This window comes from Xylocopa sonorina, chromosome 2, assembly GCF_050948175.1.
Source record: "Xylocopa sonorina isolate GNS202 chromosome 2, iyXylSono1_principal, whole genome shotgun sequence".
NCBI classification, from domain to species: Eukaryota; Metazoa; Arthropoda; class Insecta; order Hymenoptera; family Apidae; genus Xylocopa; species Xylocopa sonorina.
The window spans coordinates 16,170,942-16,183,876 of NC_135194.1; the positions used below are offsets into that span (position 1 = coordinate 16,170,942).

Below are 12,935 nucleotides of genomic sequence, written 5' to 3' on the forward strand. Positions count from 1 at the left end.
CTCCTCGTCTTTCGACGAGTGCCGTCGCGCGCGCTGCGACATGATCGTGTGACGATGGTTCACGTGGGATGCGAGCGAATGATTGAGAAATCTGTTGAGAGAACCGCGGTATGCGTGGCTGTTCGAGAGAACGTGTGATCGGATTAGTCGTTGACCGAACGTAGTTAACGTGCTCTGCCCTCTCCAGTCCGGACCAGATCGATATAATACGTCGAATAATACAGAACGCCGTGGTAACAAAAGTAGACTGTACTTCGTATACAATATATATATATATATATACGCAGAATACGTCGATAACAATAAACGATAAGGTAACTCGAGACTACGCGAGCGGGAAGCCAAAGGCGTGCCCCGCTCCGGCTGGGAACGAGAGGCGTGTCCCGTTCGCCGCCGATTCCAACCAAAACGAGATTACGTACGCGGTCGAGAGAAACGTAAGCACGTAAGCGAACAAATGATCGTATAAACAAATGCGTAAGCCAATTCAAAGTATCGTCGACAATCATTGCAATATGCTTTAAGAAACGTATAATGTGTGCTCACGGGGCCCCGCTTCCATGTCGCCGATTTCCACCCCCGGTATCAGCGTGCATTTCTCATCTCGACCTGCTTGCTATACTCGCTACACGATGGAACGCCACGCGAGCCACCGTAAAAAAACCTCCGAAAACAACGCCCGCGACTTTAACGATCGAATCGCGCCTCTGCCGTTCCCGTTTCGACCCTACGTCGACCTCCCATAAACTACCCTCCGGTTTCGAAACGAACGCGACGCCCCCGAGCCGCGCACCTGGACACCGCGCGCAGAAAATACCGCGACTCGATTTCACGATCGAACCGCATCGGAAGAATTTAGACAGCTCGTGAGAAGCGGAATAGGAGGAGGAGGTCGTAAAGTGACCGCGTCTGTCGGTTCCGGAGCGAACGATAAAAAGAGCAACGAGCGGAGATTCGATCGCGTAGAGAACAGCAATCGTTCTAACGAGCGAGAATCTCTCGAAGTCCAGTTTCACGCTACGAACCGTATCGAAAAAGAAGCAGAACCGACGAGAGTCGCGACGATTTCGTTGAACGCGAGAGGGAACGCGTCGCGTACCGTTTCACGCTCGTCACGGTTCGATCAGCAGTTGGGAAGAACGTGGTGGACGACGTTTTCGTTCGCTGATACCAGAGCGCGGATCCCTGTTGCTGTGTCAAGCGGGGCCCACGTATTTAACTCACGGATATAGAGAGCAGAGGGTGTCGTCCGATATCGTACCGTGTCGCCTACCTTCTTCTCCCATTGGAGAACGTAGGGCACTGGGTGCTCACCGGGGAACTCTACGTGACAGTTGAAGACAACGCTCTCCCCCAGGATTGCCGTGATGTGCACCGCGTCCTGGTGGCAGAGACCTGAAACACACCATTTCAAACATCTTTATACGTCGCGCAAGACTCGCCACGCGATAATGGGACGCGTCTATCGATCGCGGCGGGGCGAAATCTAAATCTTTCGCGCGGGATGGAACTCGCGGGGAAACAAAGGAAGGAAAAGTCAGCGATGGTTTCGCCTGGTTTTTGTTTGCGCGTCGCGCAGTGGTCGCCCAACGGAGGAGGAAAAAAAAAAGGGAAAAATTCGAGGTACGTACGTACGCGGCAAAGGTAGCGGCGGCAACGCCGAGGGCGTTCGATGCGGGCGCCCGCCCAAAAAACTAAATGAGACTTTCGAGAGAGCGAGCATCGGAGCGTGAAAGCGCCGTGGAAATTATCCTCGTCCGTCGAAACAATGGCTCGCGAGCCCCTCGAATGTTCCTCGTGCGAGGAATCGTCGCGAGGACCGATCTCCTCGATCATCGAGTCGCGCTGATGAATCCGCTTGCGAGCCAGACGGGAGCTAAACGTTGAGGGAGGAAACGCGAAGGAAAGCGACCAATAAATGGGACAAACAAACCGCGAAAAGGGAACAGAGTCGAAGATTAGTTTCTACAGAGACGAGTGGGCCATCGCCCCTCGTTTCCGTGGTCGTTGGTCATCTTTAATCGTCGCTCGAGCGCTTCTTTCATTGTCGCTGTCTATCGTCCGGATGATTGGCAAGCTGACCATTCCTTTGACGATTTAAAAAACGCGTCGTGTCTTTTGCTTTTACCTCTGCGGGTAGCCGCGCGCGATCTTTGCCTCCGTCGAATGCCATCGGGACCTGTTCTTGGTCCGTTCTCCGTACGATGCGACACGCGATAGGATACGCAAATGGCACGCGTAACGAGATACCTGGGCCCGGGAGTTTTATTGCTCGTCCGCGCGTGTACGCGCCGGGACGCGCGTGAAGACCCGCTCGAGGACAGAGGTGACGACGGTGACTCGCGCGTGTGAAGACTCTCATCTTCATCGGGAAATTTTCAGCCAGCGGCGAACCGTGAAATTAAGCAGCCACTCGATCGGCTCGTAACCCGTGTGCTCGCTAAATAATTAAGCGCGCGAGCTAAAGCCCGATGCACGCGCGAGAACGCGGCCCTCCTCTTCGCCGGGATGACGCGCAAGAAGCAATTAACCGGGGGCTAACGAGCGTTTCATCGTCTCGGCTAACTTTTCCCTCAAGTATATGGGTTTTAATTATTTACCGTAATTGGATACTTCACGGTTAAACATACACGTGTACGCGTGTTCCCAGGGAACTTGGCAAACATTCTCCGTGGCGAGTGGTTCGCGCGTTTTATCGGCTGCCGCGCGAAACGCGCGCGCTATTTTTTACGTCCTCCTTCGCTCGTCTCGATCGATCGACCGTGGCGTCGATTTCCAGCGGGCGTTCCGCGAGACGGGCCTTAACGAGAGCAACGGCTGGAAGGGAGGAACGTAATTTGCGACTCGTTCCATCGCCTGCCATCTGGGCTGGTTTCGAGCCAGCCACCAGGAAGAAACCATGATCGTTCATCGCGTATACGTAATTTATGGCACCCATGTGCCATTCCCCGGCCCCGACAATCTGCCGAGGAGGAATTTAATCGCGAACGATGCCTACCCTCCGCGTCTCATCGAGTTCTCCTCTCCTTTCCGAACAGACGAACGTAATCTCCAGGGGATTTACATAATTGTCGCGCGGAGGGTGACGAACATCCGAAAGAAATAATTGAATATCGCCGCAGGCAGGGATTCCCTTTGACCTCGCGGGACCCACCGTCGGGGCTAAGCTCGTTCGTGTATACAAGCCCCTCTCCTGGGAGGGGACCTCCTTACCCTGGTCTTTACCCAGTGGAATCGGTCGAGAAATTCGCCAGGAATGGCGGAGAAGTTGAAGGGCACTCTGGAGCCGCGGGCTAGTTCCACGGCTGGCGAAGGCCGAGAGGTCCGGCGGAAAATAATTGGGGAATAAATAAATTACCGGCGTTTTAACTGGGAAAGTTGTCGAGGGGAAACGACGACGCCGGTCTCGGGCAAGTGGCGATCACAATGGCCGTCTTTCGTCCGTCTTTCGCCCGTCTCCCGCGACTTATCCAACTTTCTATATTAAACAACTTTCTCGCTAATTTTCCTCGCGATTCCCTTTTCCCTGCGCCGGCTTGTTCTTTCTTCGCGCCTCGTTTGCCCGCCGCCAATTTCGCTATAATTCCCTCGGACTTCGCGAGCGAGGATCTCGCGAAACTTTTCCCTCGCGAAAGAAAACGATCTTTTTCCAGCTCTGAACGATGGAACAGCGCGTCGATTCGATCGCATCGATTCGGTGGTGTACTTTTAACCCGTGGTACGCGTGTCGCCAGGCGGGACGCGCGAGCTTCCCGGGACAAAAGCTCGAGTTTTAATGAAATTGTTCCCGCTGATGAAGTTAACGAGCTTCGCGAGGGGCGCTCGCTCCGCGTGCTCGCGAGTCAAAACAGGAGGGAGAGCATCCTTTGAAACGAGCACGCATCCACGCCACTTTATTCATATCGTTCCGGTAAATCGGTTATGTGCACGGCAGCTTCGCCAGCCGCGACGTAACAGTCGTAAATAAACGCAGTTACGCGGAAGATTAATTTCAGCGGGCGGTACGCGAAGTGTCGACCGATTCAACGCCGCTGGTCCACGGTCATTTCGCCTCTCTGGTGTCGTGCTGGCTCGAGATGGCTCGTCGTTAGCGCGGCAAAGAAACCAGGCGTGAGAGATTATTCCGTGATTAAAAGGAATGTTTAACGTCGTTTCTCGCGACGTTCGAGGACGTTTATTTGTTCGGAAATTGGAATGGTCGGGGTAGGCGCGTCGCCCGCGGCGACAGCCAGCTGTCGGTTCGAGCGTTGAAACGAAGGGGTTGCCAGGTTATCTTCGACGAACGTGTTCGCGCGGAATCAAGACCTCCTCTGAGTGGTCCTCTGGCAGAACCTTCGGGCCTTGACGACCGAAACGTACCAGCGAACGCTCTCGCGTAATTGTACACTGTGACGCAGCCGCGTCTCGCCAATTACAAGAGGTATCTCGACAGGAACCCTCTGCTCGATCTCAATCGACGTCATTACTGGCCTGACTCTGCGCTGGCTGGCGAGTCGCGCAACGCCAGGCTTAGACCCCAAGATCGATCGCTCGATCGTACTTGAGAGACGATCGAAAGCCATTACCGCGACCCGATAGACTCGTTCCGATTAGCCAGCTTCGCTAATTGATCCGCAACTCGGGCAAACCGTGTAAACGGTCGAACGAAACGAACGTGAAAACTCGTCGCGCGCGTACCTGGCGTGATGAAAAGCATGATGCCGAGGAACAGCGTCCTCGTCGCGACGTCCGCGATGCACCGCAAGTCCCTGCGACACCATCGAAGCCGATGCCTCTTCCCGTTCGCTCCTTCCTCCTCCTTCTCGGCCTCCGTGCTGACCAGCCTTCCAACGGAGAGCCGCAGCTTCTCGTACAGCGTGCCGATTACGCCTGATCCACCGTTCGACCGCCTCGAACCTCTCGCTTCGCCGTTCTCCTCGTCCGCCTGTCGCCTGCACGTCCGAGAGCCTCCTGCGCACGTCGGTTGACCGGAAGCGAGAGTCGCTTGCAAGTCGACTCTACCCCAAAAAAGAAAAAAAAAACGAATTCACCCCGCGTTACAACCATTCTCGATGCTTTCTCTCCATCTATCGCTCCCTAGACTTGGCATTAACGTAAAGCGGATAGAGAAAAGCGCGGCTCGACTCGAAGTTCTCTACCTCTCATCCTGGTCAGCGGTGCTTCCATCGGGTGCTCGGGAGCCATCGTGCCTTAAGAAGCGAGAGCTTTGGGGTGAAGCGCTTCCTGAACACCGGGACTCGAGCCTTCGCCGGAGGTCCGTGGCTTGTAGCCCTCCTCCGCCCCCCATACCCCCGCTCCCATAGTATCTGTAAATCATAAATAACCGGGTAATGGATCGAACGTGAATAATTGAACGAGACGCGTCAACCGTGACAGTCGACCGCCCTCCTCCTCCTCCTGCTCTTCTTCTTCTTGGTCCTCCCTCCTCCGACGAGTCGCTCGACGTAACGATTCGCGGAAAACGATGGGGGAAAAATAAATTGCAGACGAGGTGAAAGGCGGTCGGTCGCGTTATCGGATCGCGGTATTTTCAATTTGGCTCGGATGCAGTCGAGTTACGATAACCGTATGTCCCGACCGCCTACGTTTTTTTTTTCCCTCGACTCCTTCGACGGAATACAGTCACGAAAGCGGCATAACGCCTCGATCGATCCTCCGACGGTTTTAATCCGACCGATTCCTATCGCGCCACTCGATTACTCCGCCGAGAACGGAGACCAGAATCGTACGATAAGGGTTCGATTACTCGACTCGACTCGAGCGAACGAGAAACAGCCCGTTTTCTTTTTCCCTCCTCGATTTCTTTCGCCCGTTCGTGTCCGCGAGCAGATCAGACCGTGACGTTAAACCGCGACGGGAGAACGAGAATTACCGCGCCCTCGAGCGCTCTCGAACCGATCGTTCGCGCCACGATTTCGTTACCTTCGATCGGGACCGCCGATCAGAAACCTGTTCCCAGCTCTATTCTAATCGTGGACAAGGGAAACGAGCACTCACCCCTGCCGTTCCGCCACCACTACCGCTGTCCGGATCGACCGCTCCCGGCGCCGACTTTCACCAACTTCGCCACTTCTTCAGCCGCCGCGACAGCCACCTCAGCCACCACAGCGCGTCGCTATCATCACCTGAAATGCAGAGCGTTAAAATTAGCCTCGATGCATGCACATCGCGATTACGTAGGGCCCGCAACCGTACTCTTCCCGGGGTTAGTTGAAATTCCGCGCGGGCGTAACACGAATCGAATCGATTAGCGGGATACGTGCTCAGATGCGAGGATCGATCCAGGCTCGCATACTGGGGGTGAGCCGCCGGAACTTTGGACAGAGGGATAACGATTATGTCGCTTTGAGGCGCTGACGAGCGTACCGCCTCGCGAGGACCGCCGAAGATCCGTCAAAGAAGCAAACCCCGCGTGATTGCGATCCAATTTTCGACGTTCGATCGGCGAGTCGTATCAAAGATTAATTCCGCTCCTGGTTGAACGCCATCGAGCTACTATAATCGACCGCGACAGAGAATAATCGTCTCACGAGCCGTCGTCGTTCGTCTAGTTCGCAGCGTGCGTTTGGAACATTTCAAGGGAACGAATCGCGATTCGAAAAAAAAAAAAAAACGCTTGTTGGATCGTAACGGGGTCAGAGTGTCTCGTACGCGCGCGTTCATAAAACAGAGTACGGTTCGCTACCGTTTACGATTATTGTCCTTTAACGGGGATATTATTCCGGGTAGAATCCCGCGTTTTACCGTCTTACGGTGAACCAGAGAGCGGAGAACCGTCACGGACGTAAACCGTGGCCCGTCGATCGGACCGCGTAAACCGAGCAATGAAGCGTGTCATAACTGGGGATCCAGGGTGTGACACGGGATGCCGTCAGCACCTTCGATCAGGCGGCCGCGGAATTGCAACCTGCTAATAGAAGACGCGAGGCGGAGACGAGAAGGGTTCGGTTGAACAATGGGACGCGTGACCCACGACACCACCTGTCATAACTCGTCTTCGTGTTCCACGGTTATTAGCGCTGAGCCGGTGGGATTGACCAGTATCTCCTACCCCTGTAATCCCACGCTCCTTTCATCCCCGCGACTGATCGCCCACCAGGCGGACCGCGCAACCGGATGAATCGAACGGGGAAAGACTGTAACCGTGGCCAAATGAAATCTTCCGGATTTATAGCGAGCGTACCTTCAAACGCACCGATTTTTTCCCTCGATTTTCTACTCTTTTAACACAGCTTCTACCATTGAAAAATGTCACGCGAGATAGGTGCTGTAATAATAGCACGAACTCGTCGACCCACAGTCGAACAGAGGCAGCCGATTAATTGGCCCGTGTAGATTGATTCCCAGGCGGCGCAGCTTATTAGTCCCGCGATCAATTACGTAATCGACAGGGAAAAATTATTGCCGCGACGCGACCGCCGGCTCGACCAGTCGAATTTCGAACTGGGACCGATTAATCGTCCGAGGCTGGAATTGTTTCGTTATCGAACGCATCTACGTGTCTCCTTTCTCGCCGTGGCGCTCGAGGGTGCGAACCACCCCCGTCGCTCGCGCGGTCCCACGAAATCGCTGAAAGTCGCGACGTTGCTCAATTTCCCCACGAGGTCGTGGTTCGACGCACCAGAGAATTAATTAACCCTCGGTCGTATGCAAATCTCGAGTCACGATGGTCCCTCTAGTTCGTCGCACGGAAGGCAGCAGTTATGCGCAGTATGGAAGCTGGAACACTTTTTTCCTCTTTATTTCGTTCGCTGCCGTTAACCGTTATCATTATTATCGGCTCGATTCGAGCGCGCCGGTAGATTGGTCCGTTAGTGGTACGGCAAATATTCGCAACGCGGGCGGCGGGACGTCCACTCGAAAAACGGACGAACCGGCGAGCGTTCACGGGCAATTTGACCGCGCGGCAACACGCGCCGCTGCCCGATTCAATTCCGACCGCCGGCTAAAGCTGATTCGATCAATTGTGAAAATTCGACTGTGCTTTTTGTATTCTCGTATCGCGTAACGAGTGCCGATTGCTATTCAAAATTGAAATTGCGCGCCCGCCCTGAGTTGCCACCCAAACTTCACTGCGTAATATCGATCCAATTACGCCCGCTCTCCGCGTCCCCCTCCTCCTCGCGTTCGCCTTCCCGTGTGCCATTGAAATTTTTGCCGCTCTCGCCACGTTGCTCGACCATCAAGCCTTCGAAGACGACGAACAGCAATTTACGACCGCGTCCCCTTTTTATCGCGAAAGAAAAGACGGGGTCACTCGGTGACTTCGGACGCCTCGCGAGCAATATCCCGCGCGCATTGTCGTCGCGGAGCTCATCGCAAATGCATGTCCGCGTCAACGTCGAGCCGGAGCCCTTTCACCATCGCGCGGACGAGAGAAAGCGTGCCGCTGCTCGGGCCATCCGTCTCCCGTCGCGCGAGATCCGTTCGCGTGTCCTTGCTGAACGATGATGAGCGCGTTAATTATTACCGTCAAGGCTCTCTCTCTTCTCGAGCGACGGCGAATGGGATTCCGCGGCTAAAAGAGAACGAACCCGAGGTCAGCCCCGATGACGTTTGACCAACGTCGAAACAGGGCCCGTGAAAAGGATCGTCGAATGGCCCTCGAGATCGCCTCGCGGCGGCGATGTTTACCCACGCTCGACGAGAACGAGCTCCATCCGCGCGCCGCCCTCTCCTTTAATTGCCGCCACCGTTCAGAGGGAAACGAGGGTCGCGAACGGCCCTCGTAAGGCGTGGATTAATCGAGAACGATCGAGTCGACGGTAATTAAATGTAACTCGCTCGCGAGATTGTTTTCAAAATTGACGACGTCGAGGGGGGTAGTGGAGTGGCGCTCCGTTCCGTTTCGAGTCCCGGGATTATTAATATCCTCGATACGAGAATAGCATGGTGGGTTATTTCACGCGAGGCCATTTCTACCGTGAACGACGCGAACACTTCTCCACTGGAACGAGCAACGACGAACGAACAGTGGATCTATAACCGTCCTCTGCGAAACGGATATCGAGTTCCGTCTCTGTCCGTCTTCCGCCAGGGATAAAGACCGAAGCGAGGGACTTAATTATGCGATGTCAATTAAATCCGTCGCTCCGTCGAATTGATGCAATTATACGTCGACTAAAGCCCCGCCGTGAAGTCCTCGCGGGGATGCATTAAAACCCACCCCTGTCCTCGAGCCTTTTGCACCCTCGCGCGCGTACTTTCTCGTCCGGCTGGACTCTCGACGAGGTATCGCCGCGCGCGATTCCAGCGGATCGTCGGAAGATCAACAATTACCCGACGAAGCGATAAAAGAACGCGGGGCATCGATTAAATCGGACGTTACCAGGCGCTGCGCGAGTTAATCGCTTCCTCCGACGCCCTCCCTCTCGACGCCTCGAGTCGCTATGCAGGCCAACTTCCGCATAGCCCACCGGAGAATCGTTCGCCGTGCCTTAGACGCGATTACCACCCGTCGAAGTTCCTAGCCGCGAGATTTCCAGCCTCGTAAGATTGCGGGGGACGATGAAACGCTCGCAGAGGCGAACGTGTCGGCCTGAGTGAGTCTCGACAGTGATTACAGTCGAGATAAGAGGAGAGCAGGGGATGGGAATCGGTTGAGGGGCGAAGACGAAAGAGAAGGGTGGAACGAACAGAGCGGAAGGGAATTCGAAGATGGGCAACGGGCGAATACAGTGGAAATGGATTTTAAAGTGAGGACTGTTTAAGCTTGCGACCTCCCCGGGGAAATCCTCGGCGTATCGTCTTTGGCGGACCCTTCGAGACTGCGCGCGAGTCGCAAAGGGTCGATTGCCGATCGACGGTTCCCACGATTTCGCGCTTCGTAGTTGAAAACAGATGGGAACGTGGAGCGTTTCGAATAGAGAGAGGAGAGGACGGTTATGCGAGTCGACGAAAATGGAAACGTTACGGGAAACGCGTCCCCCAGGAAGAATCCCCCAATCGAGGTAAACTCGTTCCTGTTCTTTCCCGCGCTCCGAGGGATCGACTCGGCGAGAGTCAAATTCGTCGAGTGGCATAACAACTCGAGAATTAATCCACGCGAACGGCTCGACTCACCGAATCAACAAGACGGAGCGTTCCATGCAAATTTCACTCCGCCGGCTGAAAGTGATGTCGACGTCGCCGATAACTCTCGGCAAGTCAAATGATCGGCCACCTCGGTTCAACGCCAGAGTACTTAACTCGATTCCAGCTAACGGACCAGTTTATCTGGTCGCTAGTGGAGAAGTTCGTCCAGGAAGGAAACGAACCTACTCGACGCGAGGACGTTACTGTCGTCCACGAGCTCCACCAGCTGACCCATCGCTGATAAACGCTTCGATATCGCCGCGTTATTCCTTCCGTGTGTTGGTTTCTCGATTTCGAGAGAGATTCGTCGCATCCGCTGGCGCGAGCGAGAACAGAAACGAAGGTTCGATCGAAAGGCTTGGGCGACGAGCGATGGGCGCTGTTCGCGGCGTAGCCTGGCGCCACCGCGGGATACATTCGCGGAAAGGTTCCGACGGTATTTGCGGTGCGCCGTAACAGCGCGAGCTGGAAAGCGACTGGTATCGCTGCGTAACAACCGCGGGCACCGCAAAACGCGTCCCCGACACCAGCTGCGACTGCATCGTCACCTAGGCGACCGCGAAACTGCCGGCGGAATACCGAAAATGCTACTACCGAGAGCACGATCACCAGGCATCCGTGAAACGATTCGAGCGCGGCGAAATAACTGAAACTTTTGCGGCCGTCCCGGCGCGATGCTAAATGCCGAGGATTCCGCATCGCGTCCACCTCCGAGCCCCGCCGTCTTCGAGCGCCGATTCGAAAGCACGCCCGTTACGCGCCCTTCGACGACGTCCTGCTTCGGATTCCACGCGTCTCCCCTCTCGTTCGTTATCCACCCTCTTCCGACACCGAGCGTTCGTCCAGGTTCCACCACCGCAGCTTTTAACCCCGACATAGTCTGGCTTGTATTTCGATCCGCCGTTGCAATAACGTTAAAGCCCGCCCAGCAACGCGCCGTTTATGAAAGACCGTAAAGCTTCGCAGACGGCGAAACGCAAGGAACAACCGAGAACCGTCTCCTCCGCCAGCCCGTTCGCTCTTTTAATTCGTTCCTCGGGGGGTGGAGGCGAGGCAGCTGCCGGTCGTTCGCCCGGGAACGGGAAATTTCAATTACCCGCGGCCGCTCGAGCTTCTTATTCCCGGCGACACGGCGGTGGCCTACGTATCGCGTCGCGGATAGCGATTGCAGCCCGGAGAATGTGGAACAAATCCAAAGTTGTCTCATCAACTTTTCACCGGGCCGCGCGCCGTTCCTGGGAGCTCGTTCACTTATTCATTCGCGCGCGTTGGCAAAGCGACTCGCAGAGAGAGAGAGAGAGTCGGGTCGATGCATCCGCCGCTGCAGTTTGTTTATCGCGCTCGCTCAGCGCCGGGAAACAGTTTCTTCCCGGCGTTTCACGCGAAACGTATCGGAGAGCGGTTATGAAAGTTCCACCGCTGGCTCGGCTCTAATTATCCGTCGCCATTAACGCGCTCCTAACAATGCGTTTAAATCGCGGACGGCGAATAAAGTACCGCGCATCGTAACGGGGTTGCTGGCAATTTCGTGCTTAATTAACGTTCTTCCTTCTATCTTTCTCTTCCTTCCTTCCTTCCTTCCTTCCTTCCTTCCTGTCGATCCATCTTTTCCGATGCGCGAGCCGCGAATCGAGGACCTCGAGGCTAACGCGGCAACGGGGACGCGTTGAACGAGCCACGATTCGAGGGTTCCTCTCGCGGAAACGTTTTTCGAGACAGAGAGCGGGCGTTTCTTTTCGAGACCGTCGCGAAGGAGGGCAACGAGACATCCGGTCCGTTCCGAGAGCGCGAGGAACGCGAGCTGGGTTTCTATTGAGTCGGCCAGCAGCCCGCAGCTGCAATTGAATCGAACGCGCCGTTGGGACGCGCGTTTAACCGTCCCTCTTGTCTCGCTTCTCGCCACCCCCTGACCGAGAGCGACCAAACGAGTGACTTCTCGGGGGCGGCGAGCAATAACCGTGTTTCCGGAGCGACCAGCAGTGCCAAAAGGGAAATTGCTGCCGCGTGAATTTACCCTTCCGCGCGTACCACTTCCAGAGAGAGAGAGAGAGACCAATATCTTCTCGATTCCTACCTTTGCTTTCGACCTCTTCGTCTCGGCTACGAACGCGTCAGAACCGGAGGAATCGCGAATCAACGCGAACTACCGTCCCGTGCGAACGACACGCGGATCGTCGAGTGAAAAAGGTTCTTACGTACGTTGGAAATTCCAGCAGCACCTTCGAGAATATAGCGGTAGACGAAGTTGGCTGACGTGCCTCGTTGGCCAACCACGCTCGTTCGCCACTCGATTCGCGTAATCAGATTCAAACGTCCGTCGAATAAACGAGCTGTCTGATTTCACGGGACGGTGCGCCACTCTCTGCGATCGTTGAACGTTCCCCGAAACGATTATTCCTGGAACCCCCCGGGTTTTGAAACCGCTGACGTATCGAAAGCTTCGCCGGGCGACGGTAACTCGCGGCGACGTGCGCGTAGTGCCCTTAACAAACGTAAACCGGCGAAACAAGGACGGGGTCGTGCTTAAGCGGTGTCTACGAGCTGCCTAAAGCACGTGGCGCAAACTTAGACCGGAGCACGAAGTTTCGAGCGAGTCCCAGCTTGCATAATACGGAAGCTTGGCGACGAGAACACGGTCTAGCCGCCGGTGGCGAGAGAAAACCTGCTCCAGAGCATTATCCGGGCTGGGGAGGGACCAGGGGAGGCTCGAGTGTCGAGTCGACGACAGGGGTGTGCCTAAGCTACGCCGGATACGCGTTTAAATTCCGCTTAAACGGTCGTTAAAGGTGAATTAGGCTAAGATCGTAGCTAACGCCCTTCGGGTATCACACCCTGCGATCAAGTCCGAGCGGAATGGCCGT

General features: G+C 55.4%; 1 protein-coding gene across 12 annotated transcripts in view; it reads right to left on the reverse strand.

Moving 5' to 3' along the window:
- The window catches only part of LOC143433236 (protein turtle), a 121,257-nt gene that overhangs the window by 26,312 nt on the left and 82,010 nt on the right, over positions 1-12,935 (reverse strand). For 10 of the 12 annotated variants that reach the window (XM_076910503.1, XM_076910508.1, XM_076910509.1 and 7 more), the window contains 4 exons: positions 5,998-6,125; positions 5,139-5,306; positions 4,678-4,997; positions 1,262-1,395 (listed from right to left, as the gene is read on the reverse strand). In XM_076910503.1, coding sequence (XP_076766618.1) covers positions 1,262-1,395; positions 4,678-4,997; positions 5,139-5,287 — 603 coding nt within the window. In that variant the 5' untranslated portion in view covers positions 5,288-5,306; positions 5,998-6,125. The remainder of the gene's footprint in view (positions 1-1,261; positions 1,396-4,677; positions 4,998-5,138; positions 5,307-5,997; positions 6,126-12,935) is intronic. The other 2 variants (XM_076910507.1, XM_076910504.1) reach the window with 1 other exon arrangement.